An 18801-nucleotide genomic window follows, 5' to 3' on the forward strand; every position below is an offset into this window, starting at 1 on the left:
GTAAAATCGCATTTCTTTAGAAAAATTACAAAAAAAAATTTCTAATATTATATTTTTATATTTTTTTAAACTTACGCAAAGATTTGGCTTTAATATAAATTCACATATATTTTTTAAGGCTTTTGCGATTAATATTAGAAAAAAATAGTAATTATATTTAAAAAATAAGCGAACGATTGATTTTTAATTTCTAAGCAAATGCAATACAACATCCGAAAGAATAACTTTCTTTCAAACTTTTATTTTTATTTTATTTTTTTTTTTTTTTTTTTTTAATATATATATAAAACTCTACTCCAAGCTTTTTCTTTATTTTTATTTATAACTCTGTCTATATATATATATATAAATATATATATATATATATATATATATATACAAGCAGTTTGAAATTTCTTCTTTAGTTTCAATCTATGAATAATAGGAAAAGAGAAAAATTCTTTCTATTCAGAAAAACCTTTTTTAAAAGCTATTTTCCAATGTTTTTTGCTGTAATTTTCTCTTCTATTCATTTATTACTTTAAAAAACTCTGTAACTTTAAAGTAGTTGTTTAGATTTTGAATTGCATTGCATGATATTATAAAAAAAAAAAAAAAAAACAAAAAAAAAGCCAGAAAAAGCGTTACAAAAAATTTTCTGTATACCACCTTGTTGTGTTATTGTTATTATTATACCTAGAAAAACAGAGATTTAAAAAAGAAAACAAAAAAGAAAGAAAAAAAATTATTTGGCTGTAATATCGCTACCCAAGTTAATGTATACCGCTAAAACGAAATAGAAAACCGCGAATAATTGACAAAAAGCGAAACTCTGCGGTTCGCTCTCAAATATTGCCTTTTGAAAAGAAGTCTCTAAAGGATGTAAACCTTTCGTCCCTCCCAGTTCGCCTTTGCTGCTTTTTTTAATTTTTTCATATTTCCTCGCTCTATCTCTTTCTCTTTCTCTCTTTCCGCTTTCTTTTTCTTTTTCTTTCCCTTTTTTGTTTTTTCTACTTCTTCTATACCTGCTTCTTAGCTCGTAAATAGCATTATTGTTTGAATATGTTTTTTAACCTGAAATTTTTTTTTTAATCTCTTTTTAGATTTAAGATTTGTTCAAGCGATTTGTTTTTTTTTTTTTTTTTTTGACAGCCGTTTAATAAGTCACTTAAAGAAACCGAAATTAAACAAAATTCTAAATTTATTTCCAATTTAGCTTAGTGTAGTAGTTGTGCAACCGACGTTATTCACAATGATTTCTCCTCTTTGCATAAAAATGAAAGAAAAGAAAACAAAATGTGTGACATTTGAAACACTTTTTCTTCCTGTCGTTTTTATTATGCCCACCACAAGAACAAAAACCACTATATTAGGAGGATACACATCAACTATTTGTAAAGCCAGGAAACGGCAAACTGAAGGCGATGACAGCGGTTGGTGGTGTCCACATTAACAATCTGCGCTCGCACCGCTAACCGGCTTTTATAACTGCGCATTATCTCGAGATCACGCTGAAACTGCATGACGGTCCGATGGTTACGATATCAATTTTCTTTTGTGGCTAATGAAAACTACTTTAGAGATCCAGAGGCTTTGCCATGAAAAATTTCAAAATTTCCTAACTGTCGGAGGCGGACCCTACCTACCCTCTCAGCTGGCAGTTATATAACGTGTTCCCAATCAATCCGTCTGAAAGTGCAAAGAAATGATGATGATGATGATGTTGTGTTGTGTGTGTGTGTGTGTGTGTGTGGTGGGCATCAAAAATAGATTCGGCCCTATGTAAAAGCCGAATGTATAGTATCTTCTTATTCATTCTTCTTCTTCTTCTTCTTCCTCACATTTTTGTAAGTTCAATTCATCATCCATCCACTTTTCGTAGCTAAATAGTTTATATTTGTCAATATATCATATTACTGCTCATGGTTAGTTAAGTTAGTGTTGTCTGGTTTTATTTTGCTACAATTGTGCGAGCATGTCCTAATTAACACCTGTTACAGAAAAAAACACAACTAATCCCCAATATACCTAATTTAATTTAAAAAAAAATTTTTTTTTTTTTATTTTTTTACTAATTTTTATTAATCATAAACCGTATACTACTTTCTCTCTAATATCGGAAATGCTGCTGTGCCTATGGCCTAAAACTTCCCTCCTCTCTGGATAATATAGCAAAATTCAAAATTTTTATCACAACTCTTTCGGCAAAATTTTGGTAAACACAACAGATTTTGAATGGAGTTTTTTTTTTTTAAAGAATACATATTGTACATACATATATGTATGATGTGCACATATATTTACACTTTTATTGCATTGGTAATACACGCATACGAACAAAAAAGGAAAGAAAAGCGAAATTGATGGATTATGTGTTTTGTGTCTCTTCTTACGCCGTTGTGTTAATTCGTTCCGAAAACGACGCTTCCACGACACTTGATAAAAAAGATGATGTCTATGACAATGTTTGGCGAAATATGCCGGGCAAATATGCTCTCGCACTTATAACGGAAGAGAGGCTACTCTAAAATTTCAATTTTTATTGTTATTCACGATAGGACTGTGTTGGCGTTAATCAATAAAACGTTGTGCAGCGAGAAATTGTTGAATAAAGTCTGAGACAAGATTTTCACGTTTTTCTAACATTTTCTTGCATTACAACAATTACGTTAATATGTTAAGCGTGCGTCTATTAAAAAATATAAGAACATGAAAAGAAAATGTATATATATATATATATATATATAATACATATATATACATTATTTTTTGGAAAGTACTACAAATCATGCTGAATAGAGCTTACTTTTGACATTAGCAAGCTATGAAAATTTATTCATTCTCTTTACAAAAACGTTTTCGTCCGGCAACTTGTCTAACGAGGTATTGCGTCTCGAAAAGAATTCAAGCACTCGTTTTGCCATCTTCTAACGCCAATCGAAAATCGATTTAATTCATGTTCGTCTGTTAATAAAATTCTGAAACTTTTGAACATTAGCATATGCTCTGGTAACGGGTAGGATATGCATGGTGTTGTTGAGATTGGATTTCCGAGTATTATGGACTAAACGTATACATTCTTAGGCACCATACTATATGCCGTAACTGGGACTAAGTGGTACTGAACTGACCCATATATATATATATATATTGTTTATACATATATATATATTATTTATATATCATCATATCGGAAACCAATGCAATAGAAAATATGATTACAGGACATTTTATTTTTAATAACAGTATTGAAAACCTTTTTCCCTTAAAATTTTCACTATCAGTGAGAAATTTCCAAGATGTATTCCTAACAACTTTTCTTTTACTTCGTTTAGTAGTATGTGCTATATATATTCGTTTTGGTTTAGTGTGATCTAAATGACTTTCTTTATTATTAAATCTTTCATTATGTATAGTTTCTTCTTTTTTTTTTTTATATCATTTTATAATTTTTATTTTCCTTTTTTATTTTATTTATTAAAAATCATCGTTCATTTGATTCAAATTTGAAATTATTTTATTTAATTTTTTTTATACAAAACTATATTTTTTCTTATGTTTGTTTATTTTTTTTTGTCAATTTTATTTTTTTATAATTATAAATTTTTTATTAAAATCCCTTTTAAACTAATTACACGTAATAAAAAACAAAAAAAAAAAAAAAAAAAAACCATATTACCCTTTGTGTTATCCCCTCACTACTCTACAGCTCGATAATCATGAAATAAAACCTGGCAAGTGTCTAAAAATAAATATAAGTGTACCGAACCTGCGCCTATTTGTAGGCAACATACCTAAATCAAAGGGCAAAGAGGAGATTTTAGAGGAATTTGGTAAATTAACAGGTAAATTTTTTTTGCTTTCTTTTCAAAACAACAAAAAAATTCAATTTTTCAAAATATTATTCTTACAAAAAACGGAACATTAATAACATATACACTACGCTTAATGAAAATGGAATTTTCTTTATTTATTTATTTATTTTTTTTTTGTGCGTCTTGTTGCATCAGAGAAATATATGTTATTAATGTTTGTTTAAAAAATTAAGAAGAAGCATTAAGTTGTTTTATATTTGCTTCAATTGGCTATAAATACAAAAATCCAATTGGCTATAAGTAAATTGGCGAATTAAAGAAATTGAATTGGCTGTGATAATGGCAATGAAACGGCTGCGGGCTCGCTATTTTGTGCTAGGTTGGTTGGCTATGACACAAAGTTTCAAAAGGTAATTCGAAACGGTTATGTTATGCCTTCCACGGGGTTTGTTGGTATCAATTATTATCAGGTTTATATATGGTCCAAAACGTTTATCAATTCTTTCTTGTGCATATAGACAGGATTTAATTTAGAAAGTAAACCTATATATATATATATATGTAATCTCGATCGATAAACGTGAATAATGGAATTGGTTTAACAATGCCTGAGTGTTTTGCCTAAAACATTGCGGACAATCCTTTGTATTTTCATCTCAATAAACAAAAGAAAAACGTAGTCGTGCGTGCAGCTTAAATGTCATTTTATTTTCATCTGGTACCTATGCATCGAAATTTGTGTTAGACCTTAAACTATTCACCCTTATAAATGATCGCTCTTATCAGTCCATTGACCCGAGCGTTAAAAACGAACATAAAGACTACAGTGGGCCATTATATACTCTGCAACATCCCACAGTTCCATATATAACGAATTTTTAAGATAAAACAAGTTATATGGAAAGTGATCGCAAAAGAGGTCCGATCGCAACCATTTTCAATAGAGTTCGTTCTTGGTCCAAACTTTGTCGGTATACAAAAATTGCGGTCTTCAGGTTATGCGCTAATAGGTTACAAACATTGAAGTATGAAATTTGTAATACAAGACTGATGGACCCAGCCTCATAAGTAGTTGCATTAACTCGTGTATTGGCGTAACCCCCCGTTCTCTATATATTGTCAGGGTATTAAAAAATATTTTGCTATGAATACAATTTTTCCGTTATTTCAATGGATAGTTTCATCCGAAGATAAACCAAAAAGAAAAGAAAGGTAATTGAAAATGGGCTTGCACGCTCGAGCGCCCGTTAATTTTAAATACATCTATTCGTAGCCTTTTGAAGAGACTGCAAGCGAGGGATTGTGAAACTCAATTAGAAAACGATTCGATCCGCAGAAATGCAGGCGTTGTTAAGCAAATTCTACTTTTCATGTCAGTCCAAGAGAATATATGAAAGGTTTTCTTTTTCACCGGAAGCGATGGATATGAAACGATTTGATAAACCAGATAAACATAAATCTCCTTCTTGTTTTTTTTTTTTTTTTTTTTTTACATCACGATCGCACCATATCTTTTTGCGTTTGTTACAAATAAACATTATTTAAATTGAAAAGAGAAAAATAAATAAATAAATATAATAATATTTTCTACCCCAAATCTTCTTTTTAAATCCTTATAAAATATTTGCACCATTTTTTTGTTTTTTTGTTTTTTTTTATTCGTATAACAATGTACCACTACCATCATGATTCATCATTGAGACTCTTTTCAAATGCGTTTCTCAAAAATGAGCAAAGCTATATAACAATCATTACACAAATTGCTACTGCTCCTTCCTATACCCCCATATTATCATCAACGTATATATTTTTAAATTAGCTTTTTTAATGTATAATGTTTCGTTAATCTGAAGGCCTTGATGTACATTTTTTCTTTTTCATGTATAACATCTTCATTTCATAATTATGTATAGTAGAAAAACAAAAACTCATCTCTCATCTCTCTTGGCCGTGCTTTCATTACACTTTTTATATCCAATACATATCATGCAAAAAAAAAAAAAATAAAAAAATATTCATTATATGCTGTACAATACAATAAGTTTTTCTTTAAAATACTTTTTTTGACATACAATATATATATATATATATAAATCTCCAGTCATTAACTTTGCGTATATTTTCTGAAAAAGAAGAGAAAAAAACCGATATCTTTAAAAAACTACTTTACTATATTATTCAATATAATTTTTGCATTAAAAAGTTATCACCTTATTTAGCAAACATATATATATATTTTTTAAAAATTGGATATAATTTGATGATGGTTGGAGCGAGTGCATTGTGCAGTTTCCATATTAAGAAAGTAAGCGAGGATAGTTAATATTAACAAATCAGAGCTGCTTTGAAAACTAAAAAGCGCGAGCGTGGTTTCACTTTAAAGTAAATCCGTAACGTGATTTCCAGTCCCAATTACCGTAGTCGTCTAATGTCAAGGAGGAGTTGCGTATTTTAACGTATGAATACATCTGCATCTTCTACTGTTTTTTCAAAGCAGGGCGAAGTGCAAATACGTTCCATGCAGAAGCCTGTCTCCGTTGCAAGTTTTCCTCATGAAATATTTCTTAAGCAGATTTTTATTTAACTCTGTTTAAAATAAAACCAAAGCACTTTTCCGCGATCGTATCTTAGCGCATGCGGATTTTGCAGCGGTTGGAGCAGTGCATTGTGCACTTTCCATATTAAGAAAGTAAGCGAGGATAGTTAATATTAACAAATCAGAGCTGCTTTGAAACTAAAAAGCGCGAGCGTGGTTTCACTTTAAAGTAAATCCGTAACGTGATTTCCAGTCCCAATTACCGTAGTCGTCTAATGTCAAGGAGCAGTTGCGTATTTTAACGTATGAATACATCTGCATCTTCTACTGTTTTTTCAAAGCAGGGCGAAGTGCAAATACGTTCCATGCAGAAGCCTGTCTCCGTTGCAAGTTTTCCTCATGAAATATTTCTTAAGCAGATTTTTATTTAATTCTGTTTAAAATAAAACCAAAGCACTTTCCCGCAATCGTATCTTAGCGCATGCGGATTTTGCAGCGGCTTGCTTGATATCGCAATGTTTCTTCTTAAAAGCGATTTGCATCCCTACCGAAAACTCGCTACATTTCCGATTTATTATCTAGAAGATGGATGCGTCATCGATGGCCAAGATTTTTTTTGTTTTCAAATTTCTCTTTTAAAAAGTTCGTACAGCGTACCGCAACTGCTGCTTAATGCTATCGCAGCAATTTAAAACTGCCGATACTAAAGACTGGCAAGACCTTTTCTTTAGAAATCGTATTAAATATCGTCACTAAAACTGTTTTCTTTTCATGCCTGCCAATCAGATGACTTGGCATTCGAATGAAAGCAATTTAGCCGAGTAGGTACGAGTAGGAGCTACTGACAAATCAGTATTCGCGGGTTCAAATCTCTTTGCTTTGGTCGTTTCTATTGTCAGTATTCAACCGGCAAAGGACTGAGCACTTCTTTCTTGCGGTCACCGAAAGAGGGCGTGATTGACAATTAACTATGACGATGTGGTTGTCTTGATTCAATGACTGATTGACGAGTTCTTCTTTTGTGTCGAGGAAACTCGTGGACGATCAATAGAGTAAATAATTTTTCTTTAGAAACTGTTTCTATTTAAGGTAAAGTCGATTGTCATTGTAATTTTATAATATCCTACCAACTGCTACTCGGTTCGGTTGCCCAGAGGTAGCCTCTTCAGCCACCTTTTCCCGTCTTAGTGAAATTCGATTTTTTAATTAGTTGTTTACTTGAGAAAAAGGTTAAAAAATGCTCTCCTCAGTGACGTGTTTCGTTGTGTAAGGAACGTTTTCTTTGAGAAAAATTTTTGCACAACAATGTAGTAAGCAGGGCATGTGCGCCCAGTGGCGGGCAGAAGAAGATGTGTCTTACAACAGTGTTATGCTTGGTTGAGTGCATTTTGACACTATTTTTGAGTCTGCATAGTTGCTGTAAAATATATCGTAGCGGGTTTTTTTTTCCTTTTTTACTGAAAAGTGCATCAAAGTCTCCAACCATCTGAATGAGAAAAAATATATTTAATTTATTGAAAACAGTTTTTCAGGCAAAATTTTGTTTTTATTTTCAAAACCACTTTCAGCACACATATATATGGTATGCTTTTTAAAACAAAATTAATTTTTTTTGTTTTTTTAATCTCATGGTTATAACAAAATTTATATTACCACGAAAAAAAAAATTTCTAAAACAGTAGAAATTTTTAAGAGCCTCTCTCTCTCTCTCTTTCTCAAATAATTTTGACTTGATATAATTTTTTTTTTGATCAAATTTTTATTTTAATGTTACTAAAAACAAATCTCTAAAATATGAAATGATATCACATTAAAATATATTATGAAAGTATATATTATAAAAAATAAAAATTAGTTGTTCTTTATAATTTGGCACGAAAGAAAATAATAGATAATAACAACAAAAGAAAAAAAATGCATTGAGAAATATTTAACAAAAAAAAAAAAAAAAGCCATAGGAAAAAAGAATAATACGAATACAAAATTTGTATATTATTTTTTTTTGTTTTTGTTTGTTTGTTTGTGTGTTACATTTAACAATTCCAGCTGAATGATTTTGAAATTCGGAAAGGCAAAAAGATTGGTGTAACGATATCATTTAACAATCACCGGCTTTTTGTCGGCAATATACCTAAGAATAGAGATCACGACGAATTATTAGAGGAATTTTCTAAACATGCACGTAAGTGGTGAAAATCAAAAAAAAAAAAAAGAAAATAAATAAATAAATAAAAAAAATTAACAAATAAAAAAAAGAAAATATATTTCAAAATCATAAGAAAATTCCCCCATTCTTCACTCCTTATTATAGATAAAATTGGTCAATATGAATTGGTTTGCATTAATTATAAAAAAGAAAAAAAAAAAAATCTTTAAAAGAGGTAAAAAATTGGATTTTTGTTTATTAATTCCCCTGCGCGTGGGAAAAGTAAAATAAAAAAATAAAAAATTGAAAATTCTAACTGCAAAAATTCATCTACAGGTGAAAATTATATTGTTTTATAATAGTTAAGTTCAAAAAACAACACTCACTTACTCTCTCTTCTCTTCTTCCTGCTTTAAAAAATTGATAAAGAAAAAATAAACTCTTTTTTCCAAAACCCAAAAAAAAAAAAAAACATTTGCAGATGAAATTTTGTAATTGGAATTTTTTTTTTTTTAATACACAAAAAAATTTTAAATTTTAAAAAGCGCTACTCCTGCTAATATTTTTAAATTATTAAAACAAAAAATGCAACAAAAATTGATTAATAAAGAAAACTGTAGCTTAACAATTAACAAAAGGTTAATTAAAAAACAAAAAGAAAAAAAAAATGAAAACAATGCCAAAATTCGCTCTTTTCTCTATCTAGGTTTACTTTTTTCTAAAAAACAACTATTTTTTTAATTTAATATAATTGTCTAGCTACAGACGATGCTGTGCATAATTATTTTATACGATTTATTTTTTCGCTTTTTTTTTTATAATTTTCAAAATATAATCTTCACCTGATAAAAAAGAAAAAAAAACCTAGAAAAATTTCAACAAAATTTGCTATATTTGTTTTTTTTTTCAATTCATTTTCTTTGGTTAACACTAAACACCAACGCCAACAACAACAATACCATATAGGTAATGACTGGAGACTGTAAAAATTTTAATAAAATGAACTCGTCGAAAGATTGTTTTGCGTCCTATTCTATGGTTTCCATCTATCCTTCTATTTATAATGAATAAAGCGAAAGGAACGAATTTATTACGCGTAAAATGATACCACAAATAATAAAAAATTTTGATAAGCATATTAGGTGTGGCTGTGCTAATGAAGATGTTTTCTTCTTTTATTTTTTACTTGTGCTTCGAAATTATGGCTCAGTATGAAAGAATATATTAATATATATTCAGTATATATTATTATTAGAGGTGATCAAAATGATTTTGAAAGTTAGGCGGATCAAATCGAGGCTAAATTTAAATGGGACATCGCGAAAGAAAATGCTTGGAACGACTCGTTTATATCTTGTTACTGCATAAAAAAAACCAAGACCATCGCGCAATATTATTTCTGTAGCTTAGTACTGTAGTTTAATTGGCGGGATCCGAAAAAAAAGTCGCGTGTGTGGTTCTGTTAACAAATCGAACAGCTTTAAATAAAATTCTTCTTTGAAATTTGATTTACTGATACGAAGCCATTAAGGCCTACTACAATAGATTTCTACCGTGGGTGCAATAATGCAAAATGTTCTTAAACAATCTAAAGGAAACTAAAAGAAAATTGAAGGTAAAGATTTATTTGAAGCGGCATTTTCGACATCTAAACCGATATTTCGATCGCTCCGCAAAGCTTTGCCCTTCTATTCCACTTATCATCTATAAGGTGGGTGATGATGTGAAAACTCAAGAAAAAATTTGCAATTTTGTAACACTTCTTAATGGGAAATCTATATTGCATTCGGACGTTAGATTTTGATATTAAATATATATGTAAAAAAAAAAAGTTTTAAAAAATAATTTGTGATTGTTTTAAAAATCGCAGTAGAACAAATAGACTGAATTATGATTTATTTCGGGAAAATCACTGTTTGATCAAAGTCAAATATATCGTTTTAGGTAAATTAGTTCGCAAATAAGATTTTTACGAGCCATTTTCTTACATTATATTGTGTAAGCCTAAGAGCGTTAAAATTGAAGGAAACTATTGCTTAAATAAAACTAGCGGAATCGGACTGAAGGGTATAATTAAAAATAAACCTTTGGAGGACTACCATATCCTAGATGTTCGTAACTGATATTTTCGACCCGGTCTACCTCGATTCAGTAGTACATATACATTTTCTAAGCAAAGAAAAGGATGAAAATTTTAAAATTTGAAAGAAAAAACTTTGATTTAACGACGTTCCACGTTAGAAAATCGTCATTACTAACAGCCACATCTATATGTACATTATATGTTTTTTATACATTTTTAAACAAATGTTTTTTTAATTATATCTCTAAATGTTTTTAAAGAGTTTTTTTAAGCATTCTATTCAAAAAAAAAAAAAAAAAAAAAACCAAAAGAAAAGCTGAAAATTACCGTGTTTTCTTTAAATATAACTTTCTACACTATACATATATATATAATATATATATATACATATGTATATATATTTGTCTTTAACTAAATGTCTTTTTTAGTTTTGTGTAATTTTTTTACAATATTTTTTTCATTATATTTTTCTCCTTTTTGGTGTTTTTTTTTATGTTGTGTCAATAAATAACAAATCAAATTAAACTAAAAAAAAAAAAAAAAAAACAAAACAAAATCTTGTAAAAAGCAAAAAGTCCCAAAATGTTAATTTTCCCTTTTCGTTGTTTTAAGCAATTATGTAAATTTTAAGTTGCTTTTATACCAAAACCAAAAATTAAAAAAAAAAATTTAAATAAATTCTAAAGATGGATAACAAGTGATTTGGCATTAGTTTTTGTTGTACATTTCTAAAAGGAATTCCATTTCCAATTTGCAGAATAATTTATATGATTTTACATAACAAACAATACAAAAGATTACAAATTAATACAAAATGTAAAATGTATTCATTATACTACTCTGCTTTTTTATATATTAAATGATAAAGAAAAAATATTCTCGAAAATTTTTGTTGTATTTTTTTTTTTACTTCTTTTCTCTTGAAATTTACTTGATTTTTTTTTATATATAAATAAATAAAAACGATTTTGATTAATTTTATTAATTTTTCTTCGTTTTCCCTAACCTACATCAATATTTGTAGCTGGCCTTATTGAAGTGATAATCTATAGTTCGCCGGACGATAAAAAAAAGAACCGTGGTTTTTGTTTTCTCGAATACGAATCACATAAAGCAGCTTCATTAGCAAAACGTAGACTTGGCACCGGCAGGACTAAAGTAAGTGTTTTACTTGTTTTTTTTTTTTTTTTTTTTGCTCTTTTGCGAATAAATAATGAAATTATTTTGAAAATTAAATAGGTCTGGGGATGTGATATAATTGTCGATTGGGCTGATCCACAAGAAGAGCCAGATGAACAAACGATGTCTAAGGTTAAAGTACTGTATGTTCGAAATTTAACACAGGATGTTACAGAGGAAAAATTGAAGGTATTTAAAAAATAATGCGCCTTAAATGTTATATAATCCATTATTTAATTTGGAAATTTTTTTAGGAAAAAAACGTAGTTTTCATGGGCGCGGCCAATTTTTTTATATTTTCAGAATGAAAGTGTAAATATTTATATGGGGTATGCTACTTGTGTGGTACACTGCCACTCTACGAGTAGCAGGCGAAGAACGTTGAATGTAAAACTCTTTACAATTTTTATTGCATAGGAGAGTGGGCATTGTAGGCATGTCCTTTGACTAGTTTAGGTCATCTTCAAATTGCTCTGCAAATTTTTAGGCCATATTTTCATTTTTGGGAACGAAAGAATGTTTACCACAGACGCTACAGGCAGCAGACGCTACAGGTGGGCAGACGCAAGCATACACATAATTAAGTGTATTTCGAATTTGAAACGAGCGAGTTATAAAAATAAAATTTTCTAGGCGATTGTTTCATTTTTGGCTAATGGAAGAATGTCTACCACAGAGACTACACAGTTGCACAGGCGGGTAGATGAATAGAAGGCAGATGAATAGAAGGACGTGTTTAGGTGCATTCCATATTTGAAACTGGTCAAGAATTTGTATAGTTTCTGAAGCTTGTTACGGCGCGTTATATAGCTATTGAAAAAAGTATTAAATTTTGATATATTGATATATTGGGTAGGCGTAGTTAATTTTTTCCAATTTTGTACAGGGTAATATAGCATCGACTAATATGATACACGTTCAAATCTTTGTATACTTACTTTTTTACGGAAGCCTTTTGTTTATGAAAATGTTTGTTACTCGCGATATTTTTATTTGATTATATTTGAAGAATACAATACTTGTCATCTTCGGGAACGTAGGTCAGGAAATCCAATCGCTTTGACCACTTTTTTTCCTCTTTATTGTTTCTTTTCTCTCCGCCCAAGGTCTAAATATAAAAGTAAAACATATATTAAGTATCAAAACCATTATGTAACGCTATTTAACTGAAAAAGTCTGCGGAACTAATCGGCGTTTATTATAGACATGCATGCTGTAATCCCTTGCGGGAGAATTCGAGAAAAGAATCTCAAAAGAATTTTTTTTCTTTTTTATTTGCAGGAGCAATTTGAGCAATATGGCAAAGTTGAACGTGTTAAAAAAATAAAAGACTACGCATTTGTACATTTTGAAGATCGTGATAGTGCTGTTGTTGCAATGAAAGCCTTAAATGGCAAAGAAGTTGGTTCTGCTAATATTGAGGTAAATTATAAATAAAATATGGTTATGATATATCTGTATCCACGATATCACCATCATTAACTCGTAGAAATGATAACGAACACTCTTCTTTTTTTTTATAGATGAAGAGATGTGGTGGTGATAAGTCAGTCTTTAGCATTAGGTGGGGAGGGGCAGGAATTGTCTAGTTGATTAGCTTTTGCAGACTCTCGACACAAAATGGATCGATTATGCGTATGCGTATAGGATATTTGAGCAAATGTTCTATAAAAGTCCTTATTACACTCATATTCAGGAGTGCCGCGATTCACTTTTTAACTTCAATTAAGTGCAACAGTCGCTTAGAAAAAGATTGCGCCATCCACAGGCCAATTTAAAAGCTATGGACAAAGTTGTATGAAATCTTCCCTTTTCCATAGTGAAGACCTTCAAGAAAGTTGTGCGTGCGGAGTGGCGAATCTAAATTTGGTTCGTGCAAGGTATCTTTTAATAATTGTGAGGTCACACCGCTTGAATATACATTTTGCAATGTACAATAATAATAACAACTGATGTCTTGCGGTAGATGTTGTTTTTGCGACCAACTTCAAAACACACAGTATATATTCAATAATGCACATTATGGCGAGCAGTTTTTTTCGTGTAATAAATAATAACCATTTAGATCGCTATCTTTAAGATCAGTGTTTTTTATAACAATGATATGACGACTGACGGACTAGAAGACCACTGCTAATCCTTCCTAACTTTTTCGAATATTTACATCAAGGCATATTGCACTTTCTGATTGCCTCAGGCGAGTTGTTGCAATCGTGTACATCATGAAATATGCACCTCTCGTTCATCCTTCATTAATGCGCCGGGCAACTGAAATTGAATTTTGATTTACTTAATACAAAAAAATTGTTTTTGTTTTCAGGTTTCACTGGCAAAACCGCCTTCAGATAAAAAGAAAAAAGAAGAAATTCTACGTGCACGTGAGCGCCGTATGATGCAGATGATGCAAGGAAGGCCCGGCATAGTTGGGTAAGCTGTTCTTTATCATTTCTTTATTTAAATAGACGGCAATCTAAAGAAAAAAAAAAAAACATTTTTCAAAATTCAAAAAGAACAAAATGAAAAAATACTTTCATCTCAATTGGCGGCAAAGCAAAAATTTTTAAGAAAATTTCTTTCCCTTATTGGAGAAAAAGGGGTGCGTGCATATCGATTGGCGTTTTTTGTGATAATTGGTTTCATTCGAAATTAAGCGCGGTTACATTCGGTTTATATTTGATTGGGGATTTAGCACTAACTTGTTTTCTTCTTTTTTTTTTTTTTAATTTTACTACTGCGTATATATATATATATATGTAATAATTTAATTAATTTGTTTTTCTTCTACTTTTTTTTTATATTTTCATGTGTTCACTTATTTTTGTTTCTCTTTCTCTCTTACCTACTGTGCAACTGTATCTGTATTTTGCTTACATACACGATCTGTAACAATAATTTATTATTTATATTTTATTATTATTGTTACTATAATAACCGGTACGGTACTTTTTGGGTGATATTAAAAAAAACAAAAAAAAAAAAAAAAAAACTGCTGCCCACGACATTGCATTATCGTTGTATTATAAAATAACTACAACAACAACAACAAACGATTTCAACAATATTATAATATCGTATAACCATAACATCATCATACCAACAACAACCAACTGTTCTTCTTCAATCTTCTATTACTATTAAAAAAAAAAAAAAAAAAAAATTTAACTTACATTCAAAAGTTTTGAAACGTTGTCTCCATACAGAAATTTATCGCCAACACATCCAGGGATGATACCTTTGGGTGCGCCTATGCGCATACCAAGTGGCCCAAGAATTCCACTACGTACACCAATGCCACGGGATTACGGTAAGTGATATTTTTTTATATTAATTTACGTTTTTTTAGAGATTTTTTTCTTTTTTTATTATTATTATTTCATTATTATTTGAAAATATTGTGTGACTTTTTAGTAAGTCGCGTCATATAAGATACATATTTTTAATTTTATTAATTAAAATATTTAGTTTTTGCAGTTGAGAATAATATATGTTTACTTTAAAGAAAAAGAAAAGAAAATTAATACCAAAAAAAATTTTTTTTTGGTAAGAATATTAACCAATTTCCGTATAAACTGGAGTTATGTTGTGCGCATTATTGTCATTTTTGATTAGGGAGAGTCCTTTAAAAAAAAAAAAAAAGAAACAAAAAATAAAAAATAATTAGGTTTGATTTTAAAAACAAATATTTTTTTACTTGATGTTAATATCAAACCAAATTATTTTTTATTTTTTGTTTTTAAATTATCGTAAAAGTGATATATATACTTTTACTCTACTAACTTATTTTAACAATTTGTGACTTAACAAAAGAAAAAGCTTTCTATGGCATTTGTTGTGTTTGATTTTATTTTCCTCGGTTCTATGAAAATAACTGAGCTTTTTTTTATGGTTTAATTTTCATTATAATTTTTATCATCCTTTTGTGCCTTTTTCTACTTCGCTATTTAATAAAAATACTCTCTTCTCTCATGATCCTTACATATATCTATATATATATATCTATATAGATATATACTAAACTCTTACACCCCCCGTCCCCCACTCATCATCATCATCTCGTTGTATTACTGCGTGCGTGTCTGCATATAATTGTCTGTGCACAAATTTGTAAATTATTATCTTACATTTATTTATTTTTTTTATTTTTTTTCAAATTCTTCATTAATTTTGCATGCATCAATAATAATTAACTTACTCTTTCTCCTATATATAAAAATTATTCAAATGAAAATTAAAAATTTTCTCTTAAATCAAGCAAGAAAGAAACGAATTTTTCTTCTTTTTTTTTTTTTGTTTTTATTCCATTTATTCAAATTATAATATAATCTGTGTTGTTGTGTGTTTGTGTTTATAAAATGAAATTCCTTAAAAAAAAAAAAAAGAAATCAAAATCAGTCGTGTGTGTTGTATACTGCAGAAAGCATTGTTGCAATTACTACCACCACTACCACCACTACTACATATAAATGTAGAGCATTTTCTCTTTCTTTTTTTTTTTAAATCATAAAGCTGCGCCTCCTTTACTGCTAATACTACCACATATATAATTTTTTATATAATCAACCATTTTTCTCTCTCCTAACATTTACTACTACAATTACAAATATTTTTATTAAATATTTATAAATATTTTTTAAATATATTGTTAGAAAAAGAAAAGAAAAAAAAAAACAGCTCCTTTGCTACTTAATACACTACTACAATATCTCTTTGATATGTATATGTATATGTTTTATTAAATGTTGCAATTGTGTTGTTGTTCGTTCTCTATATGTAGCAAATGTTAAACATCCTGTTTACTTATTGATGTTTTACCGGTAAGTAATGTTGTTTTTTTTTTTTGCACACACACACACACACACACACCGTACGCATGTACACAAGCATACGCCCGCACACGACTACATATATACATGGTTGGAAGGTCAAGCCAATCCCTTAAAAATGAACCTGAAAATTGTGAAAACGTTGCCCTTCACTACTCACTCTCACACAAACTTTCCTTAAACATCAAAAGTTTAACACGGAAAAAAATAAATGGAATAAAAACTAATATTGAAAATATTGATTCGCGTCGTGTTCAAATTCATCATATAATATATATATATATATATATATATATATATAAATACCACACATTCAATTCAGGAAGAGAAAAAGGCCAAAGCATTGTTAAAGCGTATTGTGCATTAAAAAATAGGCTACTCTTTCCCTTTCTTTTTACCCTGTGTACTTATTCTTCTTCTTCTTATATATTAAAATTAAGTAAATTTTTCCAAAAATATCTCTCGGCCCTTGTTATCAGTAGTAGTACACCGAGCAAAAATTAATTTTGTTTTGTTTTAAATTTTACTTTCTTAGTAATTATGTAGTTTAAAAATAAAAAATAAATATAATTTATCAACATTGCTATAAAAAAAAGTAACAAAAATGTAACGAACTGCGTATATATTAAGTGTTTCTCCCATTGTTTGCTGCTTTTTTTTTCATTTTGCATAGTGTATTTTGCAAATGAATCTCTCCGCTTAATGTTTTCGAAAATTCCGAGATTTTTTGACTCATTTAATCCGTAAAAGGATATCCAAAGTTGTGGCGCGATCCAGCAATATAGTATGCTCGAGTTTTATGGGTCAAATTATCAATTAATGCCGTAGTAGTTATCTGAGATATTATATTTTTTAATTAAAAGAAAAGTCCAATTTTACATCTGAACGGGGCATATATATTCGATCAGCATTATATTCGATTAGCATACTCTACAGGTCTTTTATTTGAAAATCTGTGGAAATATAACACGCTGATCTAAAATGTTATATACAAACACATTCCACATGCACATCCCAATATTAGCTTCGTTATCCGAAATCATATCGTCCCAGTCATCCTAATGTTTTTGGACTATCTGCAATAAACAGATCTACCCCACTCCTCTTAAAGCTCTGCTTCTATGTTGGATCCTTACAAAATCAGTCTTATAAATGGAGTAGTGATCACTCATGGGATAACTTATCAAATTTCGAATACATCACGACCCAGTTTTCCCAGCTGATTGCAACAACAAGTGATTAGATTATTATGTGACCGATTTTTTAGTTACAGAAATTTCGTTTAGAAGAAATTTGATCTCATTAACCTGCCCACACCGTTCATGGCCTCCCTTACGCACTGAATTATTTTCATAACTGTCACACACTTACCCAGGACATTGTAACGTTTTTCCGTATGTTACTGTCTTATCTCCTTCTTCAAGTGAAGCGAGAATAAAAAGAACTCAGGTTAGCTACTTCATAGGAATTGGGCAAATCAAATTTTTTAATAATCAATTCGATGTAACTAAGCACGAATGGTTCTGCCTATTTGTTTTTTTTTTTTTTTTTGATTCTAAAGGTGTGGCAGACCCTAATTTTATAATGTCGATATCCTATAATAGTGGAAGATTCGTGATCAGTTCGGTCTGCCTTGGTCACGAAGTTGTGATATTTAGCTATTGCACCATCGGTTGAGTTGACCTTCGCGGTTATTTACTAATGTAAGTTCATAGTGTAGGATCAATGCCGTAAAATATAAACGAGCGATACACATCGCAAAAACCGCAGATGTATTAAGACCGCAATGCATTGTGTTCGTCTGACGTCTACAGATGCAACAAAAATGAGATCGACAAGTTGAAGCTTGATTGATGTATTCTCAGTAGTTGGGTACCATTTAAATGAGATGGAAGCAAAATATGATGCCAACCGAAAGCACGTTCTTTCCTCCGCTACTCTAAGAAATTTGCTTAATCGACCTCGGATAAAATACTTTCTATGTTGAAGGAATTTGTTTAATCTGTTTAGAAAATTATTAACTTTTACTTAATTAAAAACTTGGGTTTTGTATGAAAAGCCTGTGTTCTCACTCTTTTTATTTTTCTGACACGCGAATAACCAGCTCAAGGCAACAAATATCTTTCTACTATTAAGGATAGTGTTGTCGAATGAGGAATTCATGTAAAGGTAATTCTTATAACTAGAGTGATCGTGCAGGTGGGCGAGTATTAAAGAAGTGCTCAGCCGACGCATGATAA

The 18801-nt window shown here is 29.8% G+C and overlaps 1 protein-coding gene across 17 annotated transcripts in view; it reads left to right on the forward strand.

Moving 5' to 3' along the window:
* Positions 1-18801, forward strand: part of LOC119638844 (heterogeneous nuclear ribonucleoprotein R) — a 60497-nt gene that overhangs the window by 27275 nt on the left and 14421 nt on the right. For 8 of the 17 annotated variants that reach the window (XM_038035897.1, XM_038035901.1, XM_038035907.1 and 5 more), the window contains exons 5-10: positions 8377-8512; positions 11584-11717; positions 11799-11927; positions 13020-13160; positions 14059-14165; positions 14915-15042. In XM_038035897.1, the coding sequence (XP_037891825.1) occupies positions 8377-8512; positions 11584-11717; positions 11799-11927; positions 13020-13160; positions 14059-14165; positions 14915-15042 (775 nt within the window). Of the gene's footprint in view, positions 1-3688; positions 3825-8376; positions 8513-11583; positions 11718-11798; positions 11928-13019; positions 13161-14058; positions 14166-14914; positions 15043-18801 lie in introns of all 17 variants that reach the window. The other 9 variants (XM_038035914.1, XM_038035900.1, XM_038035903.1 and 6 more) reach the window with 3 other exon arrangements.

The sequence above is a fragment of the Glossina fuscipes genome, unplaced genomic scaffold (genome assembly GCF_014805625.2).
Source record: "Glossina fuscipes isolate IAEA_lab_2018 unplaced genomic scaffold, Yale_Gfus_2 110, whole genome shotgun sequence".
Lineage (NCBI taxonomy): Eukaryota > Metazoa > Arthropoda > Insecta > Diptera > Glossinidae > Glossina > Glossina fuscipes.